This window comes from Pygocentrus nattereri, chromosome 4, assembly GCF_015220715.1.
Source record: "Pygocentrus nattereri isolate fPygNat1 chromosome 4, fPygNat1.pri, whole genome shotgun sequence".
NCBI lineage: Eukaryota > Metazoa > Chordata > Actinopteri > Characiformes > Serrasalmidae > Pygocentrus > Pygocentrus nattereri.
The window spans coordinates 33,934,162-33,961,264 of record NC_051214.1 but is presented as its reverse complement, the minus strand read 5'-3'; the positions used below and the strand labels follow the sequence as shown (position 1 = coordinate 33,961,264).

At 39.1% G+C, this 27,103-nt stretch overlaps 1 protein-coding gene across 1 annotated transcript in view; it reads left to right on the top strand.

The window, feature by feature from the left end:
• Nucleotides 1-27,103, top strand: part of LOC108411895 (kelch-like protein 29) — a 260,527-nt gene that overhangs the window by 90,554 nt on the left and 142,870 nt on the right. The window contains exon 3 of the mRNA XM_017683689.2: nucleotides 6,429-6,731. Within this exon, the coding sequence (XP_017539178.1) occupies nucleotides 6,459-6,731 (273 nt within the window). The 5' untranslated portion in view covers nucleotides 6,429-6,458. The remainder of the gene's footprint in view (nucleotides 1-6,428; nucleotides 6,732-27,103) is intronic.

Sequence of the window (27,103 nt, the reverse complement as noted above, 5' to 3'; positions counted from 1 at the left end):
ATGAAAGAATGTTCACAGAGAGCTCGGTCAAAGCTTGGTGCAGGACATTTCTTCTAAGGGTTGGAAGTGAATTATCTACGATTGTCATCATATCTCCATCAATATAATGTACATCGAGCTGGATTTGTGTGGCATTAATACATAAAGATGTGGCATACTTCTGCGAAATCCAACCCAACACCTGTGACTTTTAATAACTATTTCAGGCTTTCAGATTCAGACTCAGATTCCTTTATTGATCCCAGGGGGAAATTGCAGTTGTTACAGTTGCAGCCATTTATGTAAAAATAAACACTTTACTAATAATTTAAGACAATATATAGAATTTACAGTATGTACACCAGATTTAAGTACTCTACACACACAATTGTTGTTATGCTTTAGAGGGTGACTTGCATGCACAACACATTTTAGCATATTTCTTTTTCTTCTGACTCAGTAATGCTACTTTTAATTTGAATAAAAACATCTTTCTTAGAATAGCTTTAATCAGACAAAAGCTGTTTCCACGTGTTCCACAATTTTATTTTTTGTCCTAAATCAAAACCTCTGAAGCCTGTAGAAAATTATGCATAATACAGTCCTGATGTTTGGTATCACTGCTTAAAGCAATATAAAAACCTTACAATACAGCATGTGGAAAAAGACTGTTACAATACTAGTGCTTTATGACTTTTTAAAGTTTTTATGAAACTAATTTTAAAGTCCCTTCTATATTTTATCTTATAGTTAGTATACTTAGTACTTATAATACTTTGTAGATTTTAGTACAGTCTACACTGTGTATGTTCAAGTATGTTACAACAAGTGATTTCGAATGTTTGAACCCTATAGTACATTACAGCTGAATTTTTCTTGTTTATAAAAACTTCAAAGCCACAAATCAATATTGTTGTGGTACACCAACACAGGAATAATGGTATACTAATATAGATGATAGTTTGTCCAGCGCTGGTTGTATAAAAATCAGTGTTCAGCGCCAAATGAAAGCATCAGCAGCAGCATCTCTGTAAACACAGCAAGCACATAAAATATTGCTTTATATAGGTCTTCACTGGAAGGTATTTCTGGCTTTGTCAAATAGGCCTGCACTTCCCCATGTGCTTTTCTTGTCACAGCCATCCAAATGAAAGCCTTAAAAAGAAAAAAGAAACGATGGAGATGACAGGAGCAGCAGCAGCATGGAGAGTGCTGGTGTGTCATCCTCAGCTTCTTCACCAATCTGTTAGTCTCAGTCCCTCACTGCAGTTTTTGTGCCTCATTCCGCCCATCTAGTCTGCTTTGTAAATGTTCTTCGATCTGCTAGGCCGTGATTGGCATGTGAGGGAGATGGACGCTTGCATGTATGCGTATCTTTCCAAACGATTTTGAACCAGCTATTGGACTTATTTTCCTTAATCACCTCTCTGAGATTTTTTCTCCTTAGCTGTCTTTTCACTCTTACTTTATCTCTCTCTCTCATTTTTTCTCTGTGCTCATGGATGCGTGTGTGCTGAATGTCGGTTCTAATCATGAAGCTGTCGTGTCAGCGCCTGCACTCAAGCTCAAACACAGAAGAAAAGGAAAAGGTAGAAGAGAAATAAAAAAAACACTCTGTGCTCCCCTACTGCCTCAACCACCCCATTAAAACGCATTGCACTGTTGCAAAGTGAAGTCAGTGCCTTATTGGCAGTTCCTTACGATTTCCCTTTCTGTGTTCTTTCTCAGGACAGACAGAGATTTGGCAGGGCACTCGGCGGAGATCGCAGCTTACAGGATCTGCGCTGTGTGAATCCAGTGAATTAACCCTTAGAAGTCTGAAGTTGTTATTGCCATTTTGCTATACTATTTAAATGGAACTCCATAACTGTACAAACCCAAATCCAAAAAAATGGGAACAGGGGTACTATCATTGGGGCAGTCATGGGCTAGAGGTTAGGGAACTGGCCCTGTGACCAGAAGGTTGCTGGTTTGATCCCCAGTGCTAACAGTCTGTGACTGAGGTGTCCTTGAGCAGGACACCTAACCCCCAGCTACTCCCTGGGGGCTGTGGATAGGGTTAAATGCAGAGGTGAAATTTCCCTGTTTGTAGGATTAAAAAATTTAAACTTAAACTTATCATGAAAAGGTATAAAAGTGGCATTCACAAAAAGCTCAGTTGCCACTTTTTGAAAAGCTTGCACTTTGTAAGTAGTCCAACAGTTTAAGACCAACATTTCTTAGCACATGATTGCAAGGAATTCAGACATTTTGCAATCTACTGTTCATAACGTTATTAAAAGACTGACAGAATCTGGATAAATCTCTGTGCATGAAGACCAAGGTTGAAAACTGACGTTTCTTAATTAATATAACCACATGGACAGACAAATGCAGAGTTAAGCAGAGTTAAGTCTGTATTATGCAAAATAAATGCCACATATCAATAACATCCAGAAGCACTATCTACTTTTCATCTGAGATGGATTGACCCTATAAGTACTGACACAATAAGCCGCTCTTGCTTTTTTTTTTGGAACATGTTGCAGGCATAAGGTTAGATTAAGCATATTCATATAAAAACTATTCACAATTTGAATTAGTTGAAACATTAAAAAACTTGTATTTGCACTGTTTTTATTTCAGTACAGTTAGAAATAAATGTACTGTGCAGGTACATGATTCATTCATCAAGGTACAAACAATGTAAGTGTACCCCCAAAGGTACAACAGTGGTTTTAAGGTCCAATGGTGTACCTTACATGAGTTTTTCCTAGTGGAAAAGTAGATATTTGCACCTTTTCATAACCAAATGTTTTAAATCAGAACATTAAAATAAAAAGCCTTTAGACGAGACCGGTGTGTGGAGTCAATATAATTTCAACAGATTATGGTACAGTTATGTTCCCTGACTAAAGGTACTGGGATGTACCCCCACAGTGACAAGAGGGGTACTGCCCCAATGACAGTGTCATACCTTTTTTTTTCTGAGAGTGTACATATTTAAAAGTATTTGCAATTCTTTGCTGCTCTATTTTTATTTCATTTTATCTGCTGTCCCATTTGTTTTTTTTTGGAATTGGGTTTGTACAACAGTGAGTTTCAATAATAGAATCTGATTGGTTGATAATCATCCTGACACAAATGGAAGCACCTTTTTTCACAATAACTGTATAATTTCTGGTGTGCACTTGTCGCTACGTAGACTGCAATAGACACATTGGATAGGTTCCATACAATCTAAATGGAACCTGATCTGGCAGAAGTTTTATGGCTCAATCCGTAAGGCAAAAGGTTACTACTTTTTAAAGGAATTGCCAGTATTAGCATACATAAAATAGTCTTAGGGGCTTCTTTGCCTTCCTTTTTTAAAGTATTCTCCAGGGCTATAGCATTAAAGCAATAGAAATGAGTCATAACAGAACAGAGTCATATTGTAAATAATGAGATGGCTATGATTTGTTTGCAGGTACTTCATGTCATATTCTATTCCTTAATTATACAAATAGTTACATATTACATACAGTTACATATTTTGTAACACAATGAATCATGTGTACATTTCATTTACATGTTATTGCGCTATTCCATTCTGAACTTCAGACTTTTTTCTCAAATGGTTTTTAAAAAAATGTTAATTATTAAAATGTTGTTTTTTTTTACTAACAATACCTTCAACAATAACTTCAATTTTAAATCACAATAAATCATTTGCTGTGCTGTTTACATAACAGAAATGTTGTATGTTTTTAAGGCATTTGCTTTTTAAACAAAATTTCTCAGCTTGTTTCTCACAGCTAATAATAATAATTCACAAATTATTAACATGAAGTTATTACCACTGATAAGTGCAACTTAGGGGTTAGAAACCATTTTACACGTGAAATGCAGAGGAAAGAAATTACATCTGATATGGTCCATGGAGTGTGTGTTAACTGAGGAATAGCACAACAAATTAAACTAAGCCTATCCAGTATGATCCATGAGTAATTAACATGCTGCTTGTAATATGTAACAGTTGGAACAGAGTTTTTGCAACTGCTTAATTTAGGTTATATGTATGTTTGCATTTGTACACTGAACAATATATATATATATATATATATATATATATATATATATATATATATATATATATATACACACACAAAACACTTTTGTTTTTGCTCCCATTTTTCATGAGCTGAAGAAGAAGGGAGCACTTCTTCTTGCTGAGATAATCCATCCACCTCACAAGTGTGGCATATCAAGATGCTGATTAGACAGCATGTTTATTGCACAGGTGTGCCTTAGGCTGGCCACAATAAAAGGCCACTCTAAAATGTGCAGTTTTATCACACAGCACAATGCCATAGATGTCGTAAGTTTTGAGATAGCATGCAATTGGCATGCTGACTGCAGGAATGTCCACCAGAGCTGTTGCCCGTGAATTGAATGTTAATTTCTCTACCATAAGCCAACTCCAAAGGTGTTTCAGAGAACTTGGCAGTACATCCAACCAGCCTCAAAACCGCAGACCATGTGTAACCACACCAGCCCAGGACCTCCACATCCAGCATCTTAACCTCCAAGGTCATCTGAGACCAGCCACCCGGACAGCTGCTGCAACAATCGGATTGCATAACCAAAGAATTTCTGCACAGACTGTCAGAAACTGTCTAAGGGAAGCTCATCAGCATGCTCGTTGTCCTCATCGGGGTCTCCACTTGACTGCAGTTCGTCGTTGTAACACAGGTGGCTTTTATTGATGCCATTTTGAATGCACAGAGATACCGTGACGAGCAAAGATGTGTTGCACTACGTGAGGCAAATGGTGGCCACACCAGATACCCCCGGCACCCCCAATACAGTAAAACTGCACATTTTAGAATGGTCTTTTATTGTGGCCAGCTAATCAGCATCTTGATATGCCACACCTGTGAGGGGGATGGATTATCTCGGAAGGAGAAGTGCTCACTAACACAGATTTAGACACATTTGTGAACAATTTTTGAGAGAAAAAGGCCTTTTGTGTACATAGAAAAGTCTTAGATCTTTGAGTTCAGCTCATGAAAAATGGGAGCGACAACAAAAGTGTTGCGTTTATATTTTTGTTCAGTGTATGTATGCCTGCACGCTTCTGTGTAATAACTGCACTGTTATTATGAAGAATTAGTTTGAGGAGCCAGCATAAACATGGCCCTCAGAGGCTGACAGAAGCTTCCTTTCTGTCCAGTTGAGGTCCTTTCTTTTCTGCGCTGAAATTTCACCTGCTTCCCTGTTTGATATCCCTCAGTGCTGCGTTAGTATAGATGGACTATAGAAGGGAGGATTTAATGTCTGCAAAGGTTTTTTTTTTGTTCACTATAATTTAGAACTTATATAACCAGCTTATGTATAAAAAATGTACGTCTCCTTATCTATTCCAGCACATTTGGGTTTTTTCTTTGGAGAGAATGCACAATAACACACAATAGCTTTGCGCGCGTTTATTTCTTGATGTAGCCCTATGCAGCTGACTTTTCAATATAAAATGGGTTGCCAAAGTGCAATAAATCCTGATTTTGTTTCGTAGCACCTGAATAGCCAATACTGGCTTATTTTACAAGCAGGCTAATCTTCTCCCACGTGTACAAAGGGAGAAACTAATAAGCCAATTCCCAACCAGGGGTCTCTAGAGTTATTACAAGCAACTGTCTGTGGAGGATGGCTAGATAAAGAAGCCACAGCAAATAAAGGAAAATTAAGTTTACCAACTCGCCAAGCTGAAGAAATAAAGCAAACTTTTTTCCGTTCAGACAGCAGGAGGGAGATGTAGAGGTGGTTGGTAGTCTGCTCAGTTTGCTCCCTGCAAACCAATCAGCAGTTTAAAGCAATAAAGTGAGTTGTGAAATGGGCTGTCCGGTTAATTAGGACTCTAGATGGGTTTGAGTTATGAGCTTTGGGAGCTATATGAGTAAAGTCATTAAGAAAACCTGGGATAGCTGGACAGATCTCTTAACCATATGGAACAGACAAAATCTTCCCTGGAGCGGCAGAGGCTGCAGTTTTCTTCATAGTTCTTGTAAATAAATGCTAATTTCCCCCCTTCAATAAGGGCTGGCAGAATGGGTATTAAAATAAGTAAATGGAGCGGTTTGTGCCTGTACGTCAATCAAAGGCAGCATCTGCTGTGAGTGCGTTTGCATGTTTGCAGTGCAAGACATGCTAAAGATGAGCTGTGCACTTGGAAGGCAATTTGCATTGCGCACACCTCTCATCTTCCCGTCTTTTGTTTGCCCTAACGCTGACTGACAGTTCTCTGTGCACAAATTAAATTATATTACTTTATAATAGATTTTTTTTTGAAGGATGAAAACACTGATAAGCCCATTTTTTGCAGACAGCTGCAACTGCTGCTGTTGTTCTGTTTCTGGTTTTGTCTTGTTTTGACATATTATCATTAACATTCATAACAACTCCAGCTCTCTGTTTCTCTCTTTCCATCCCAGGCAGTGTCACATTGCCTCTGAAAGGAAGCCATGTCGCGTCACCACCATCGGTTTGAGCGGGACTACCGTGGACCGTGGGACCGCCGGGATCGTCCCTCCGCCGTCCACAACGGAGTGGCCAACAATGCCTGCTCCCCTGCTGCCCCACCCTTGGCCAACGGCAACAACCGACCTGGACTCCTCCCACTGCCGGTCATCCCCTCGCTCCTGCCCAGCCCAGTAACTATTGCAGTGACGACGAGTAGCACTGATCTGGGTGCGAAGCGAGCTTCAGCGGCTTCAGTGGCAGCACCCGCTGTGAAGGTAAGCTACAGAGACAGAAAGAGAGTAAGTGAGTGAGTGAGTGAGTGAGTGAGTGAGAGAAAGAGAGAGAGATGCCAGATCGCTTCCTTTCCCTTCTCTCTTCTCTCCCTGCCAAATCGCAGTCTCTCCTCACTTTCCCTCCTCCTTGCTAATTTTGTCTGTCATTATGTAAATGAGAAACTCAGAGCAATGGGCTGAATTAAGTCCAAGCCCAGGGTTTTTCAACTCAGTTGCGGGCAAGAAATACAAAGCAGGTGTCTGCCATTTCAGCGGAGCAGAGTGACAATCAGGAAAATGAGTTCTTTATGAAAACACATTAGCTGTACCTTCACCGTTCACACATTTCGATCAAATTATCTCGTTTTGGTTAGTTTTTTTTTCACTTGGGATGTGAGCATTAGGTTATAATACACACTGCATGTAACTCGGACTGCTCTCAGACAATACCATGATTGACATGATCTTTGTTGGTTCTTGATTACAGTAGAGATACTCTGTAAGGACTGTTCAGCTGATGACAGACTTATAAATTATTCACTGATGCTGGCACCCAACCATGCTTGGTGTGCTAAACCATATTGTTCAAATGATTTTGCGAATTTACTCAATTTCCCAAATATATTCATGTAAAGCCTACTGTCTGAAGGTTGCTTTTTAGTTATGTATGATAGATCATGCCTTACTACGTTTTGGCCATGCATTAGAATCTCATTCCCATGCCTTACTAAGCCATAGCCATGCACTAGGATCTTGTTCCCATGTCTTACCAAGTCAAGACCACAGCTTAATTATCCTGTTTCCATGCCTTACTAAGTCGTTTTATTTATACAAAATGTCACCAGTGGGGATCTGTAGATAACAGTATGCAATAAAGTTGGCGAACAATGGCTATCGATGCTAGGCCTTCACCTTAGTCCATAAATATCAAAACACAGCCACAAAAATGAGAGAAAAAACACCAAAATGGGATTGTAGTAGTATGTTAGCACTAAGTTAATGATGATTCAAATGAACATTTTTATTTATTTTAAGCATAGACAAATATAGAGATTTGAAGTTTGTTCCATGTTTTCTTTGAAACTTGTAACAGACATTAACATATATTTTACCTTGCAGCACTTTCACAGTGGCTCATTCGGTTTTCCATTTCTGAATGCAACCAAAGATTCAATCTGTAAGGAAAAACAAGACAGCTTCTTCAAGTCAATTGGACAAAGATGTGGTACAGTTGCTGCCTGCTTAAATCTTGCGTCATCCACTTTAGCCCTCCAATGTCTCCTGGGGCAACAACAGCAGCCTGTGCAAAAAGACCCAGCAGCTGGCTGAACAGACCAAAAACAAACCTGTTTTTTCTTTAACTCAGTTCATCAGAAAACAAGACCCAAGCAGTCACAAAAATACCGAAAGACCATTATTATTATGAAGAATTTCTAGCTGGTGTAACCGGGACTTGTGTTTTTGTTGCCTACATAAAGAAGGAATACGTTTCCCCTCCCCCTCACCATAATCAGTTTAATTGTGATCCTAGAATTTTACCACCCCAATTCCAAAGAAATTGGGACATTGTGTAAAACATAAATAAAAACAGAATACGATGATTTGCAAATCCTTTTCTACTTATATTCAATTGAATACACTACAAAGACAAGATATTTACTGTTCAAATTAATAAACTTTATTGTTTTTTGCCAGTATTCACTCATTTTGAATTTGATGCCTGCAACATGTTCCAAAGAAGTTGGGACAGGGACATGTTTACCACTGTGTTACATCACCTTTCCTTTTAACAACACTCAATAAGCATTTGGGAACTGAGGCCACTAATTGTTGAAGCTTTGTAGGTGGAATTCTTTGTTGTTCTTGCTTGATGTACAACTTCAGTTGCTCAACAGTCTCAACGGTCTCTGTTGTCATATTTTGTGCTTCATAATGTGCCACACATTTTCAATGTGAGACAGGTCTGGACTGCAGGCAGGCCAGTCTAGTACCCGCACTCTTTTACTATGAAGCCACACTATTGTAACACATGCAGAATATGGCTTGCCATTATCTTGCTGAAATAAGTAGTGACATCCCTGAAAAAGATGTTGCTTGGATGGCAGCATATGTTGCTCCAAAACCTGTATGTACCTTTCAGCATTAATGGTGCCTTCACAGATGTGCAAGTTACCCATGCCATGGGCACTAACACCCCCCATACCATCAGAGATGCTGACTATTAAACTTTGCGCTGATAATAATCCGGACAGTCCTTTTCCTCTTTGGCCCGGAGGACACGACGTCCATGATTTCCAAAAACCATTTGAAATGTGGACTCGTCAGACCACAGGACACTTTTCCACTTTGTGTCAGTCCATCTCAGATGAGCTCGGGCCCAGAGAAGCCGGCGGTGTTTCTGGGTGTTGTGGATATATGGCTTTCGCTTTGCATGGCAGAGTTTTAACTTGCACTTGTAGATGGAGCGACGAACTGTGTTCACTGACGATGGTTTTCTGAAGTGTTCCTGAGCCCATGTGGTAATATCCGTTACAGAATGATGTCGGTTTTTAATGCAGTGCCGCCTGAGGGAGCGAAGCTCATGGGCACTCAATGTTGGTTTTCTGCCTTGCCGCTTACTTGCAGAGATTTCTCCAGATTCTCTGAATCTTTTGATGATATTATGGACTGTAGATGGACTGTAGACCTCGCCCCAGCCTTGCTTGTAAACAACTGAGCCTTTCAGAGATGCTCCCTTTATACCCAATCATGACACTCACCTATTTCCAATTAACCTGTTCACCTGTGGAATGCTCCAAACAGGTGTTTTTTGATCATTCCTCAACTTTCCCAGTCTTTTGTTGCCCCTGTCCCAACTTCTTTGGAACGTGTTGCAGGCATCAAATTCAAAATGAGTGAATATTTGCAAAAAACAATAAAGTTTATCATTTGAACATTAAATATCTTGTCTTTGTAGTGTGTTAAATTGAATATAGGTTGAAAAGGATTTGCAAATCGTCGTAATCTGTTTTTATTTATGTTTTACACAACGTCCCAAGTTCACTGGAATTGACATTGTACATGCCAGCTCTTGCTTTATGAATTCTCACTGCTGAAACCTATTGGTCAGGGTACTACTCACTCTAAGTTTTACTGTAATCCTTCTCTCCCGGTCTAGAAGGCCCTGAGGGTTTTCCCAATGTGCTATAGAAACCATAAAAGAAAATATGTTTGAGATAAGAACTCAACAGTACATTAGCTGTAGTGCAGAATGAAAAATGCACACTTCCGCCAAATGTGTCCTGGCTGATCAGCTACACTGGGACATATTGAGAAAACTGTCTAAGTTTGAAATTTGTCCAAACTATCCCTTGAAACCCAGCCATTGTGCTTAGTGGCTGCATGTGAGACAGTGACTTCCAAGATGATTTGTGATGAAAAAACACCTCTGAGGTAGTTTTACAAATATGACTATTATCCTGGCCCTGTCAAATTTTGTTTGGTGATGTCTTCTAACAGGTATCTACTTCAGGGAGGAATCCCAACAACCATGGCATCTGTAGCCTTGACCACTGTCAGCTTTGCCTCCCACAAAGTCCAGTTGGCCTGTTTGGTATCAGCTGTGTGCATTGTTCAGTTCTTAAAGAGCCTGGGTATCAAACGGCCTGCTTTAACGTGATGCAGTTTGTGTAAAGAAGCAGTTGTCATCTGACGCTGTCAGTAGGGGACTTACCTCTGAGCTCCTCATTGTCTTTGACGGCTCTCTGTGATGTGTGCGTTAGAGGAGGACAGAGAGAAATGCAGCTATCTTGGGTTTTTGCTTTGTTGTTTTTTTTTGTCCTACCTTAATTACTGGGTAGAAGAGATCTGTCAGCAACAAAACAAGACTGACACTCAAGGGAAGGCCACTCTCCCTGTCATCTGCTATCAAAGTCTCTCTATAGTTCTGTCCATAGGCTGGGCAAAGAGATGAGGGATGCTCCTCCTTTAGGAGAGAGAGAGAGAGAAAGAGAGAGCATGTTGAAGAAGTGTTTATATAAAGACTTGACAGAGTCATTGATCTACTTTTGGGGAAAAGTCTTATCCACCTCTTGAACATAGCACTGCTGTCTAATAAGATGAAGCATTCTAATTAGAAAGCAGTGCTGTAATCAAGAGGAGACTACAGAGTAGATGTCTTTGTGTGTGAGTAATATGCAAAAAATCCGCTTGAATTTGTTAAAGCGGCCATATCATGGAAAACCAAGTTATCTTGTTTTTTGAAAGGAAAGAGTTTAATGTAATATGCAAACATTGTTAAAGTTTCAAAATGTAGTCCATACAGTTCTTATATGGAAAGTATGCTGAAGAATCAGCCTGTTTTTTTTTGTTTGTTTTTTTTCTGTGATGTCATGAAAACCTCCACATTTACACAAACAGCTGTATACAAAAGTTTGAATACCCCTGGTAAATGGGGAACCAAATTTTCTGGAAATTTTAGCACACAGTTTCTGTTTATTAGTTTAATGTATTGAAGAAATATAAAGTAAAATACAGTAAAATACAGTAAAAAAATCCAAAAAGTAATCATACATTAAATTCTGCAAAAATGTGTTCTCTATAGTGTATTCTCTTATTTTCATTTCAGAAAAACTTAACAAAACATCATTTGATTAGGGGTGCCCAAACTTTTGCATATGACTGTATAGCCTGTTTAGACTACAGCAGTTTAACCCCTCCCGTTATAAAGTTTAGCCCTAACCCAAGCTGTAAAAAGTATTTCTGCCTGGAGTGCTTTTTAAATCAGGCACAAAACAGGGCAGCCAATCAGAAGAGCCCGTTTACATCTATCAGTTTTGAAGGCCCAGTAATAAAAACAACCTGTGTAAATCTAAGAGAGGTTGGAAAATGCTCATGTAAAGATGAATTATGACTGATGAGCTTGTTAGAGCTGTTGGTGAGCTGAAGCAAGTGACTGTGAGGGCGTTGTGTGAGGTTGTGACTGGCTCTCCATTGTGATCAGTAAAGATAGCTGGTGTAATGACCGCAGGAGGCCCATCTGCTTTCGTTGTCTGTTGTGACAAATGAGTTCAATGCAAAATCAACAAACAATTCCAAATTTAACCAGAGGTGTGGCTGCTGATTTACTCGTCTCATGTTGTTGTTCATTTATATTTATGATGTGTTGATTTCTGTCCACAAGTGCATAGCAATAAATCTAGCAGCAGGCAGGAGTGTTTATGTAGTAGTTGCTTGTGTGTAATGGATGAGCATGTGTGATGAACGGTGATTACAACAGTAACAACTAGCAAGTCTTGAGGAAAAAAATATTTAGTCAGATCTGCATTATGTGGTACAAAGTATTTGGACACCTGATATCACATTGTTGGGCATCACTTTCTAATGCCATGGACCCCTTCTGGAGTTGACCCCTTCTTTTGTAACTGTAAAAGCCTCCACTCTTTTGGGAAGGCTTTCCTCAAGAGTTGGAGTGTGTCTGTCGGAATTTCTGGCTATTCAGTCAAAAGAGTGTTTGTGAGGTCACGCACTCATGTTGGATGAGAAGGCATAGCTTTCTAACAGGGAAGGACCTTCTCTAAGCTATACTGTGCATTATGGCAGGTAGTGTTCTCCTGGCAGAACCAGTCCAGTGGTGATGTCCAGTAGCGATGTGCTTTACACCATTCCAGTCGATGCTTGGCAGTGTATGTTGTGATATTAGGCTTGTGTGCAGCTACTTGATCATGGAAACTCATCTCATGAAGGTCCCTATGTACCTGATAATGTTGTATCCAAAGACAGTTTTGAACTGCAACTAGGTTGGGTGATTTTTATGGGTTTGCGCTGTCTGCTGCTTTGTGGCTGAGGTGTTGTTGTTCCCAGACACTTCCATTTCACCAGAAAAAAAAAAAAAAAAAAACGGGATAGATCTAGCAGGGCAGAAATTTCTTGTAGTAGGTAGTATCCTATTACGGTGCCACATTTAAAGTCTCTGAACTCTTCACTATGACCACTCTACTGCCAGTGTCAAAGGAGATTGTGTGGCTGTGTACTTGTATACCTGTTCGCAACAGATGTAGCTGTAACCCCTGAACTCAATAATTAGGTGGGATATCCACAGACTTTTAGCCTGTATAGCATGTTTGCCAAGTATTAATTGGTGGGTTATACTTTCATTTTTTGCAACTTTAGCTTCAAAGCTCCATCATAAAACTAAAGAAGCCAACCTCCAATCACCTGTTTTATTTGTATAACCCGAACATAATAAATAAATAATAATGAATAAATGATGAAAAAGCATCTGCTGGGAAGAAGATGTATGTTTATACTGACCCCATGCACAGTAGGAAGATGGATCATAGATGGGGAATTGCAGATGTTGGTCTTGGGGTCAGAACGTCTCCCAAACTACCACCCAAACACCACCTGTATAACCATAAGTCTGCCGTCAAGGGCCAACAAATTCAAACTTAGGTTACTGGAACTTTCAGTCTTACCATGTTCTGTGGTGAGATGAGCCCAAAATAGAGGTTTTTGGCAACAAACAACAGAGGTGAGTTTGGCCTGGACACAAAGATGCCATGCAAAAAAGTACTCCATCCCCACTGTGATGTAATGCTGTGTGGTTTTTTAACAAAGTCCCGGGGCAATTTATTCAAATACATGGCATCACAGACTCGATCAAGTACCAACAGAAATAATATCAAAACATGACTGCCTCAGTCAGGAGGCTTAAACTGGGGCATAGTTTGGATCTTCCAGCAGGACAGTGATGCGAAACACACCTCAAAATCAAACATAAAAATGGTCCACCAACCACAGGATTAGCATTTTACCTTGGCTACCTCAGTCCCCTGTAAATGTGATTAGTTAAGTTGAATATGACTGTCATATCACATCAGTATTTCCAGAGATTCCAAAAACAGCACAGTGAAGTGTAATTTGTAATGATGCAGAATTTAGTTGATGAGTACACATTTTTGAGATGTGGCAAGTGGCAAAAAAGAATCATCGTCTAATAACACTGCACTTCGCTCACACATAGAACAGGAAGGTTTGTTGGCATCACTTTTTATTAGCTGAGTTTTAGAGATGCGCTGTATGTTTTGGGAAAATAAGTTCACAGACAGATCTGTTTTTCCCTGAATGTGCAACTCTTTTGGGAATTTTTCTTTTTGCTAGATATTCTGTTGATTCTATTATGTGTCTGCTTCACATTTGGAAGCTATAGCTGAGTTGTTTTTTCTTAGCTCTCATAAAAAAAATCTGCTGTATTTAGTTAGTAATAGGGAGAGGTTACCTATTTATATCCAAGTAGCGTGATATAAACATTCATCCTCAGGATTATGTTTGGAGTAATTGGACATGTCTGGGCATTTGTGTGTGACATTAAGAGAGTAACATTTTGCACATGCATTTGTGATAAGAATAGGACTGAGGAGGTGTGTTTTTGGACCAAAATGAGTTTGGAAATGCTCTTGCACCAGTGGATTTGGAGTGTTACACCCATTGATGTGCCACTCCACACGCATCCTCGCAGTCGTTATCATTTCTAACCACCAAAATAGCAAATGAGTGTGAATAAGCTTGCACCCAACTAAGTTAGTAATATGCCAGAATTGTACAATTAGATCACACTTGCTCTGGTGTGAAAAGAGCCCTATATCTTTTAATCATTTTTTGAACTCTTTTTATCTTCACTTGTTTTTCTTTGACTTTCCTTTCTTCCTGCATGGATTATTTTATTTCTAATTGCTCAGCATAGCTTCTGAAAAATTTATAACCTGTTCTTAATTGCTGTTTCGATTGGAAATTACATAAATAAATGTCTCTGACTTTTGCACAGTACTGAAAATAATTAGAAATACTCTGTCTTATTTTATTTTGTTATTTTGTTTTCATACCACGTTATTCCTCCTTTATATTGTTGAACTGTCTATATATTTTGGTGCCACTGGCAGCCTCAATTTACGAACATCTGCTGTCAGCGACACTCGGACTTCCTCTGCTGAACGGCTGTTATGTGGCTTTTTACAGCACACTGAAATAGTTGGACACGCTCTTTAGCTCTGATTTTGGATGGGAAATAAGAAGCTCTGCTGTTGTTTATACAGTCACTCAATTAGCTGTTTCACACATGAATGCTATCTGACGGGAGCAGAAGAAAGTTTTCAGTTTTCATATCGTTTCTTTGGGCTGGTGCCAGCACTGTAACTAGTTGGAACTACAAACTCTTCTGCATGACATTTCCTGAGATTGGTGAAATCTGCATGGCTTTGCACACCATTCTTGGAAGAACCTATCCACAGTATATAGAACTCAGGAATAAATACCCAGAAATGGGAAGCGATTTCATTCTGACTGACTCCTGGAACAACAATACAGTAATTACCAGGCCCTAACAGCATGTTTTTAGAGATTTATTTCAGATAAAGAATTTTACTTTTAAAAACAGCAAAACTAGAGATACAAGCTCTTTTAGATGAGTTTTGATAGGAATATTTTGGAAAATAGGACCCCAGTAGAGAACTTAATATAAAACGATTTACAGACAGCCCTATTTCTTTTGATCATTTTGGTTACATGTGTTTTACTGTGGGTACCTCAGCTGTTCAGCTGTGTCTTCCAGTGCACTGTGTGTGCATAGGTGTTTTTCCCCATTTTAATGCTATCAGACTACATTGCTTAAGGTTTTGACAGACTGGTCATAATAGCTAGTAGAGAGAGAAAAGAGGATTTTGATGTGATTTGGAAAGGCCTTCATTTTTCCAGCATCATTTGCGATGAATAGTTTTTAATTAGCTCAGCCAGAATCCAATTTCAGTGGCATATTATGTATTTAAAAATCATTTCAGATATGCTGTTTTCTAATCATTTAGCCATCCTTTCATCTCAGAACCATATTAAAGGATGAGTCTGATTCAGCTCAGAATTGATGTTAAGATCAGGATGAGTAAACTGTTAACTTTTGATGAGATCTTAGTGAAGATTTACTGAGAAAGAGCCAGAGAGCAATTCATATCAATAGCAGTGCTGTTTGAACTGTGTCCTATACTCTTAATCTGCATCTCCAAAAGAAGCACTGGAATGAAAGATTGCTGAGCAGGAAGCTTTAGAAAGAAATGAATGAATGATCAAATCATAGCATTTTTATTGAGAGGAGGTTTAGTGAGAGTTAAAAAAGCTATATACATGCATTTTTTTTTAAAAATCATAATTGCCGCAGAATCTGAGAGATTCTGAGGCTGTTTTGAAAGTGAGGTGATTAGCATTTAAGAAAAGCTTAGGTTAGGAGAAAATGCGAAGTGAATTGAGTGTGGGTTACAGTAGACTGAGTACCGAGGCCTTCTCCTGTCACGCCTGTCACCACTTAATAATAGCACCTCTCTGTAGTAAAGATAAACTCTTACATTTTTGAAGTCCATACTCGGCATGGAGCCCACAGGCAGAATAGCCCCTATGGAAATTACCCAACAGCTTCAAATTCCACAGAGAAACAAATAATAATTTATTCAGCCTCTTTGGTATGCACTGCACAGATCCACTGTTGGTCTTATTAAGTGTGAGGTTTCAGTTCCTCACATAGCCCCGTCTGTGGCATTTAATGAGACACTTGCCTCTGTTTTCGTTTATATGGCTACACTGTATAATCGTTTATTTATATTTTTTTTAGTTGTCATATTTTTTTACACTGGAGAAAGACCACTGAGAGCAAAAGGTGTTTCATAGGCTTCTGTGTCTTGATGAAGCTGTGAATCATATATGCAGGTCCAAGGACAAATAACTGATCGTGCCTGTGGGGCCAGGGGCCTCTGATTGCCAGGCAAGCGGGCAGGCAGGCATGACCTGAGGCGACTCAAAGACTGGAGATAATTGAGAAGAACTAAAACCACCAAACACCAAAAATGAGCAAAAACACATGGGCAGCAAATAATAAATGAATGCACATTAATCGAACAGTAATAGTGTTCTTTTTGTTCATTTTTGTCCAGGGTTTCTCAGCCTTTTCCACCTCAATGCCTGGCCAATCAGGGATTTGGGAAGAGGTTGATTAGCTGGAGCAGACATGGCAATTTGTGGTTGGAACTATGGAACTAGACTCTGCAGGAAAGTAGCTCTCCAGGACCAGGATTGGAGATATATATGAAACTGATATGTGTGTATGTGTGTGTGCGTGTGTATATATATATATATATGTATATATATATATATATATATATGTATATGTACACATATCATATACATATGTATATATATATTTCTCATAAAATGCCATTGATGGCCCACTTGCTCTCCTCCCCTTGTAGAACCAAGATTCACCATAGGGTGCTTCTCAGCCCTCTTGTAGTCCATGACCCAGTGGGTGAGAAACCCTACTCTAGTAGTTCTGTTTTGTTGGTATTTTTACAGTTGTGTAATTGTCACGTGATGGGAGGGCCTCCAGAGGCACTTGTGCCCAATGCCTCTCTAGATCGTAGTTCATCCCTGTGTAGAATGTAGGAGAATACCCGATAATATGAAATAGAAACCCAGATGTGTATTGAACAAGGCTAGCATGTGATTTTTATGAAGATCCCATCCTCCATAGCAGCCCAGACCAGCTTCCTTAGACACTAATTGGACATATTCAATTGATTAAGTAACCTTCCATGTTATTTACATATTTCTGAGCATTTAACTCTGACATTGGTAAATAAATTCTGTTATCTAGAACGTGTAGGATGATTTTGCAGTGGTTCGATAGGTGAAAATTTACTCAGCTTAGGCTAAAAGTTCTGCTGTGGGTCAGCAGTAACTCTTGCATAACTAAGCATGAAGCTGCTGGAGCTTTGCCAGAGTTTATTTTCACAATCCTGCAAACAAAAACAAGTGCATTTGGCCTACAAGTCAAATTGCACAGTTGAAGTAATTCAACCAAACAGTGTTACAACATTCAACTGCTCAGCACTCGCTTGTTTTTAGCAGGCCAACAAATCCAGAGGAACTCAAGATGATACATCAAATTGAGAAGTTTGGGAGGAGGTTTGGTGTTCTGTGAGGATCTCCTCATCACCTCTCTCTTGCTCAGTCCTATCTCTAAGTCCTTCCTCTGTTCATCCAGCCTTCTAGACTAAAGAACCCCAGTCCAAGTTCCCAAAGTTCTCTCCCTTATGCTGCAACCATATGCTCTATAAATGCAATTTAAAAAAACAGCTTAACAGTTTATTTTGAGCAAGTTCAAAATAATACAGCATATCTTAATCACATCTGTCTTGGTAAGACTTCACAAGCTAGTTTGCTGTCAACTCCTAATGAAACCATATGGTCAACAGCACGAGAAATAACAGGAAAAGGATGAATAAACCCTTTGGAAGGCAAACAACTGTACATATATGTTTGTGAGATTTTGACATAGCTTGTTATTTCAAAATGAATAGCCTGTTATTTCAGAATTATGACTAAGGCTGTGTTCAGACAGTGGAGTGTATTTCAGAAAAATCTACACCTAAACATGGAACCCTGTGACAGCTATTGCTAAGAAGTTCAAGACATTATCATACTCATTGGACAGAATCTAGCACTTTAGCAAACCTTGGTGATAAAATACACCAGTGAATTAGTAGTTGTCTTTGAGATAATTTTTATGTGTGTGTATATATATATGTATATATATATATATGTATGTTCTTTGATGCCATATGTTCTCAACTTACAGCATTTAATTCTTTTAGGTAGCTAAATCTAGTTAGCAAACTTGAGTGAATGAGTTGCAAGTAAGGTTCAAGGGGGAGCGCTCACATGTCATTTGACCAGGAGTCCCAAAAATTTTGGAGCAGTGGGTAGCACTGTCGCCTCACAGCAAGAAGGGCCTGGGTTTCTGGCTGTGCAACCAAGGTTCTTTCTGTGTGGAGTTTCCATGTTCTTCCCATGTCTGTGGAGGTTTCCTCCAGGTTCTTCAGTTTCCTCCTATAATCCAAAGATATGCAGTGTGGCCAACTGAATACGCTAAATTGCCCCAAGGCATGAATGTGTGTGTGTGAATGTATATGTCTGTCTGTCTGTGCACCCTGCAATGGACTGACGACCTGTCCAGGGTGTATCCTGCCTTCCGCCCAATAACTGTGTGTGTGTGTGTGTGTGTGTGTGTGTGTGTTTCATTACCATCAGAGGCAAAAGGAATTTCTACTATGAGTACAATGCTTGGGGACTGAAATAAGACATTATTTTTATATAAATAAACATTAAATTCATTGCTAATCATAAGAAGACACTTTTTAATGAACATATTTTGGTTCAATGTTAGATAACTTTGATCAATGACTCTGTTATCATATAGTCCTAAAGACACTGGGAGGTCAAAGCCATGCAATAGCCCTGTTGCCCCCAGCTCCAACTCTTTCCTATAAATCTGTGAGATGGAGTAAATGAGGGCCTAGCTTCACGATGTCTTCGGCTCTGTGGGGATTATACATCACGCGATACAGATCGCTCTCGTTTCCGCCTGATATTTACCGCTCGTTTGTTTTTCTCCGGGGAGAAGAGGGAAAAGGGAAGTACGGTGACAGTGGCATTTGAGACATCATTCCTCCATGTTGTCATCTCATTGCTGTCTGCCATTTAGATTCTGAGTGGAAAATAAGGAAAGCCAAGTGCATGGCAGCAGGTCCTCACAAAGTCATGAGGATGAAATATTAACGCTGGGAGAAATCCTATTCCGACTTTTTAGCTTGATGGCCTTGAAGCTTGATTTTCTATTCAGATGTTGATTATGAAGAACTGAAAGTCATCTTGGTAGGTCAGAATCCAGAGCCCATCAGTTGTATGTCTTCTTTCATATTTTCAAACCAATGTGTTGCTTAAAAAGCAATGAAATGATGAATTTGTAAGATGTCAGTGGATGGATCGCTGCCTTAAAACTTTAATCATCCATATCTCCCAGCACTCTGAAGTCCAGAAGCAACATTAGTCTTAAAATGAGTGATGTTTGTACTACATAAGGTAACCTTGGCTGTTAATAATAATCACCATCTTAATGCATCTTATTAGGGCTGTCCTGAACAGCATTCACAGATTTTCAGTACTTCTTGGAGTTTCCAAATAAGTACCAAAAAACTTGTTCTCAGTGCTATCTATAAAAAAAATGACGTTTTACAATTAGCTGTCATTTTATGTTTGTTTGAATGTTTCTAATAAAAATATTAGTTTCAGATTTATAACAAAGTTATTTATTTTTAAAATTTTTTACAATAGATATCTCAAAGATGCTGAGACATAGATGTGCTGCAATGTTAAGTCACATAAGGAGTCAGATGAATATGACTGGATTTCTGCTTAGTTCATGTTCCATTGCTTGTTTAGTGGTCCAAGTTCAATTCCATCTCGAGACATAACCATTCATAACTTTAAGGGAATCAGCTAAACCATTGCTACCCTACTATCTCTGTTTGTCTCCATCTCGTAGTTCTGCCATGGATGAACAAGTAACTGAGGACACCCTTAGCATCACCCTAACCCTAACCCTAATTGTTGTTCAACACTCAACACTATAGACAAACAAATTCATGTCTATTTGACATTCTTGCATATTTTATCACTCAATTTTAAGGCCCATTGTAAAGTAAATGTGCATTTTCACCTGATTTTGTTGAAAAACTATGATAAATAATCATTCTGCTTCTTTGCCTGCTTTGATGGTGCCTTAATGACTTGGAGATAAACATTACCTACAAATTATATTCAGCAGGATTTAATAGTGGACATGTTTAAAATAAAATGTGTGTCATATTTTTAAAGTAATATATTTATTTATTATTTTGAGTAGTCCTTTAGATAAAACAAACAGTCATCAGACTATGAGTAACATGTGAAAAACATAAGGGCTGAGGTCAAGGTTACAATAAGGATTAGGGCCAGGCTTAAGGTTAGTTGTTGGGTAAGGTTGGGTAAGGTTAGGTTTTGCATTATGGTTATAGCATATTAACATTATATCTGCTTAATATAAATAATGTATCAACAGAACATCTACAAGACATGTACATCACTGTATTTAGATGCTTCACTATTACTATTTCACTGATATGTTGTTGATGTGTTACTGATGTTCTATTAAGAGTTTATTAATCACCTACAAAGGACCACTTCAAATAATGTGTTACCAAGTATATTGAAATTTGAATATGAAAATGTCTAATATAAATGTCTAATATAAACCAGCTTTACTGTGTTGTTTTACTGCAGAATGATGCAAAAAACGATGTTTTTTTTACTTTGATATAACATTCAGGGTTTCTTTGCTTTACTTTTTAAAGTAAAAAAGAACTGTTGTATGAAGCAATTGAACACTCAAGGTCATTTGATGTGACTAATAGCATCACGGCTGTGATAATCTACAGCACTTGCCCTCGGCTCGTGCCTGTGACCAAATCACATCCTTGACATTATTCATGATAACACACAACCTCGAGTGCCCCATTGCTTAACAAAGTCTGAAACTTGTCAAACATTTTAGAGTTCTGGTGGGGTCTAAAAGTTTACCAAAAGATGAAGCTTCAGAATACTAAATTAGGTACTGAATACCAATATAAATTAATACACAAGTATCCAGGTTTTTGGGTCTTAAAGGTGCAGCGTGTGATCTATTAAAACAGGAAAATAGCAAATAAAACTGTGTTATTATTAGTGTGACAATGAAATCGTTGTGTTTTTTTTTTTAAGCTTAGAATGAGCCCTTCATGTCTATAAAGGGAGCAGATCCTCTTCCAACAGGGGCTGTCCTGTTGCGCTGCCATGTTTCTACAGCAGTCCAGAAGTAGCAAAGCAAGCATTGGCTCTGAGAGTGCCTTGTGCATTTTTACATTGAAGTGGTAGCTTGAAAGCTCTAGCACTGGTGGTAAGACGTAGAAAAAAGAGGAAACAGTGGTTGTTGCTGGTGCTAGCTAGCCTTTTGGTGCTGTGAGAACCCGAACTTTAACAAAAAGTGGATCACACTTATTATTTAGTAGAAGGAAAAAACAAGGCAGAGTGAGTCATCATCGACAAAGAAGCAAAAGCATGACAGCCATCGTAGGTTCTGCTACATGCTCAGAAAGGGAGGGTTGAGGGTATTCGGTTCAGTCTCACCGCTAGATGCCAATAAATCTTACACACTACACCTTTAATTTTACTGTCTAAAGTTGAATCCTAACTTAGTTTGTCTTCATATTAATTTAACATACAGTGTACCACTGTAGGCCCAGAGACCTGACTAATACTCCGAGTTCAACCTAAGTACCTTGACTCCAGAGTTGATGGACAGGGCTTGTACTGGGAGTGTGATGGGACATGGAAACATTTTCTTTTTTTTTTTTTTTTCAGTTTTAACAAGGACCAGTGAGTGCTGTGTTTACTGTGAGTTCTGTGGCTCTGGGAGCTGAAGTCCTTGGCAGCATATGTTAGGAATGTGTCTTTCCGATTTAGGGCTGCTAAGGACGCTGAGTATTTGCTGAAGTTGAATGGAGACAAGATGAAGAGCGCCTCAGCCTTAAGAACAGAGACTTGTGTGTTCAGAATAAGACTGAAAACCAAAATGCAAAAGAGGACTTTCATAATTTCAGCTTTTAGATTTGCAGCTGTGAGAGGAGTATAAGGCGTATAGGAGTATAATCAACCCATTTTGCATAGATTTGTCAATTGAAAAACTACTCAAGGCAAGTAATTTTACTTAAAAACTACTCTAGGCAAACTATGTCCAGAGCCTTGTGTCTTTAAGGAATTTAGTGGTCAACGGGACAGAAAACAAACCGTTCTGAGAAGAAGCAATAAAGAATAGCTGTCAGACAGCTCAAAATTATTTACAGAGGTTGTAATGCACTCTATCTGTGCTATGTATGCTCTAAAGTGTGTGTAAAATAGTACAGTAAATGAAAGCGTGCAATGCATGCTGTTCATCCAAAGACATTGGGAAGTTTGGAAGTAATAAATAGTTATGTTAGTTCAAATTCAAGTTGAGCTAAATTTCATGCAAAACTAGCATTACTAACAGGATAACAGACATTCATGGTATATTCATTTCATGGTTACTGAACATTTTTGCATATTTTTGGTTGACTACCTCTGAAATTGCTGCATATATACATGCTTTCTATGTACCAAAACACTTCTTTGTGTTAAGTTTATTATTTATTGTAGTCAATCTATTGTGTGTATATATAATGTAATTCTGGGAATGATCCACCACCCAAATAGTACCTGCTCTGTGAGGGTCCATCGGGGTCCTGACCACTAAAGAACAGGGTAAAAGTGGGATGGAAAAGTATGCAGAGAAACAGATGAACTACAGTCTGTAATTGTAGAGTGCACCTATATAGTAAGTGGAGCTGATCAAATGGACAATGAGTGTAGAAACAAGGAGGTGGTCCTAATGTTATGCCTAAATTAATAGTTCTGTCCCTGAAATATCGCTTCCAGCTTCCATTAGTAGCAAAGTACCATTTACAGTTTTCATTTTTTGTTTAAAGCCTTGGTGGTCAGTATGCTTGACCACATAATCACATTTTTTGGTTACTACCTATTTAAGTACTTCAGTTATTAGGAACTAGAAATAGCTAATTGTGAAAGACAAAAGCACCGACATACATTAATCTGATTAATTAGCATGTAACTACTTAGCGTTATGCAAGTTTAAAGAGTATATGGATTTTAGGTACTGATAGGAAAGGAAGCTAACTTAGTCTCAAATAAAGTATTAATAAATAGACAGTTATGAAAAATCTGATATGTGTATACAAAGGATATCATAAATAAGAGCTGTAGCATGGAGAATAATACTTGTTACCAGAGAAAGAGAAAGAATCAGAGAAAATGTCTGCAGATTACTCTTTGAGTGCTGATGTTTCTCTCTTAGCAGTGAGAATTTTCCCTCTTAACAATCTGCTCTTAGAATTACCATGCTTATTGCTTAAAGAGAGTTATGCTACCACTAACTACTTAAAAGTGATTCAATTATCCCCAATATAAAGCTTTTAGTGATTTCTAGTAACTCAGAAACACCTGACAGAATATGTAGATGCTGATTATGCCTGTCCGTTTCTAGTGACCTTCTCCAGAGGCAGTGTAAGAGTCTTACAAAGCAGTCATTCACTAGAATTTGGCTGACGCACACATGTTTGCAGGGGAAGGTTTCATCACTTAGCTTCAGTCAACGGCAATCATGGAACTGTATTTTCAAACGGCAGCTGGGCTGCCGTTTTGCACATGAATCAGTGTTCCTGGCTGTAGCATCTGCCTTTCGAATCTTGAAAGGACTAGCTGCTGTTTTCCTGTTTAAAGTCAACTCCAAACAGCCTTGATTTTTTTTTTTTTCCAAGTTCGTGCCCATACTTGGATGCTTTATCTCATTCAGCAAGGACAGTGAGTAAACCGGTAACTTGTGGCCAACTTTGTAACTTTGTGTCTAGTTTGTAAGCTGCATAGTGAACCATAAAGCAGAACTAGTTATTCTGAAACTCTACTGTGATAAAAAAGGGCAGAGAAAGAACAAAAAGACAGCAAGGCTCCAGTCATCGTATTTGCTTATGTTCTGTGGATTTTAATAAAACATGGTAGGACTGATTTGGACAGTAGCAATGAACAGAAGGTCAGAGCCTTGGGGGGTGTGTGTGGGAAGCGCCTGCCCTGCTGAAGGTCCTGAGTAGCCTGCTTGGATTTGAATCTGGAAAACCTCTGCACTTAATAAAGAGCACAGCATGGATCTCGATGGAGGGCCAAAATACCGGCAATCCGAAGGCAAGAAGTTCAGTGTGGGCGTCTATTGTATATCAAAGCTACTTTTAAAGGAAAAAAAAAGAAAGAAAACGAGGCTGAATCTGGGAGCTTGTTATTCGGCAGCTGGGTAATACAATACTGAAGACAAAGCCCCTTAGTGAGACACAGAGACGCTTCTGTGACCGCAATGACTTTGCAGAATCTGAAAGGGGAAAGTGGAGGGGCTCAAACTGAAGCTGTGGCTAACGTCTGCTAAGGAGCCGGACAGACGAGCGGTCCCTGAGGGGAAGCACAGAGGGTGAGAGAGGTAGAGAGACTGAGAAAGGAGAGAGATCCCTATTTGCATTACACTAGACAGTCGAAACCAGGCTCGCTGCTAAATGAATTACGAAAGGCACTGCTATAAGAGCCTTAGCTGAGTGTTAAGAAGAAGAGTCAGGAGCTTGTTCCTCTTCTCTGGTCATGTAGTGGAAGTAAGAGATATGCCATAGCTTTGTCTCTGTCTCTCTCATCCCCTCTTGCTCTCTTTCGCCTTTCTTACATATCTTTCATCCTTGGCTGTGAGAGTGGCTCCTCATTGACAGCGTTTGAAGGGCTGGCGTCGAGGCTGGCTGTATTCATGCCTGTGTGAAATTGAATTGCTCATCCGTTGTCTCTGAGTGGCAGAGATGTAATACCTGATAGCACCAGGCCTTCATGCACCACATCAAGAACAGACTCACTGAATCTCTAGAGCCATCAGACTAATGCCGCTGCTCCTCAGTGCCACCGTAAGGGCCAGCAGGTCAGGAGGTTAAATGATATGTGCCAAAGATTATGACCTCTAGCACAAAGGCAAACTTATGTTTAGCTGAAAGTCTTCACTCAGTCTGAATGGACGAAAGGCTAGGGGGTCTAGATGTAAGGTTGGTCATTGCTGTCTTGTGGGATCAAGGACAAGAGCTAATTTCCCCTTACTGATGGCAGTTCAATGATATTATGTAAGCGGGACCCTGATTAGCACCTCTCAGACCTCAGCTCCAAGGCCACCAGCCATAGAAGTATTGGTTACTTGGCCATTACATTCAGATTCTGCTTTGTTTTTACCAACATTGAATGCTGGGTTGAAGTGAATCAAGGGCGCCCAAACTTTATGCAAAATTTGCATGCAGAAATTTGAATACCCTTGGTCAAATTACATGTTTTGTTGATATAGTAATATGAATAATTTTACATGTTCTCAACAGGGAACATCCTCTTTTTTTTTTTTTTTTTTTACAATTTTCAGTGTACTGTTCTTCTTTCTTTCTTTCTTTGGTGGTTTCTTGCTGTGTTTAACATATTGGAGAAATATACAACAATTAAATATAAAAAACATAAATATGCCATAACTTTTGCACATGCCACATTTTGAACGGTACCTGTGTGCAGAAGACAAAAAAGTGTTCTTTTTTGTGTCCTTATTCTGCCTTAGGAAATCACCAAAGCATGCAATTTGAGAGTGCCCAGACATTTGCATAAGACTGTCTTTTGGTGATTTTTGTAGTGAAGTCAGAAGTAAAACTAATTATTAATAATGTAACATTTCACTGCAAATGTGTAGTGTGGTTATATTTCATAAACATAAAAAAATCGAAAAAATGTTCTGCAATATGAATTTATTTCCAATTCAGCCCGCAGTGTGACCTTGAAGATGCCCCCTTAAACTAACTGTGGTACGTGTTGAGGCATTGTCTGAAAACAGTGTACATGAAGTGCCTCACTGAATAGGTTGTTGTATTTTTTTCCTCTCTCTTTGACTCCGGCGAGGCTTAAGAAAACACAACACATAATTCAAGCAATGCGTCTGGCACCAGTTTTTTCAGGAGTGCACCACTTTGCAAGGTGGGGAAACTTTCTTTTATGTTTTTTGGATCATAGATGCTTGATATTTGGTCATTTAAGCTAAGTGAGACCAGGGGCCTCAGGTGTGCCAAGTGAAAGCATTCCAAAGTGCCATTTACTCAATGAAATTTGTGCCACATCAAAGATCAGCAGGAGCTGTGGCCTTCCTGTGCCATGTTTGAAACCCCTGAGCCCAAATGAACTCACGCTGAGCTGCTGGGTTATGTCATTTGGTTCATTGGCTGAAGAAGTGCCATCTGTCAGGTTGCTCCCCCTTGTCTTTTGTGTTACGCAAGGCCAAAATAAATAACAGTGACATTTTAAAAGGTCCGGGCCGAAAGACTTGACATTCACTGGACTGTCTTCTTTAAGGTTAACTTTGTCCAAAAGCTGATGAATACATGCATGGCCTGCCTTCAAACGTGCCTGGTGAAATATGATTTAGATACCTTTTCAGCAGCAGTAGATTGGGCCATGATGCTTCACCCACAATACAGAAATACACACGCAAATGCACACATGCAGCTTCACCACTTCAACCTTACCTCAGCCAGCCTCTAAAAGCACACTACAAAGCATGGCCATTACTTTTGAATGACCTTCGGCAAAGCTCAGTCACAGACAGTCAATATGTTTGCAAATTAATGAGTCCGTTAATTGCTTTACTCATAAAATATGATATCAAATCAAAGTCTAAAGGGGTTGCCTCCATACAAAGCATCCATTTTGTTTAGAAAGCCGAGCCCTGGTGATTGAACTGCCCTCATGCTGGCGGATGGTGACTGATGCCAGACGTCACTGGGTTTAGAGACACACTGTGCTCATTTGTCTAC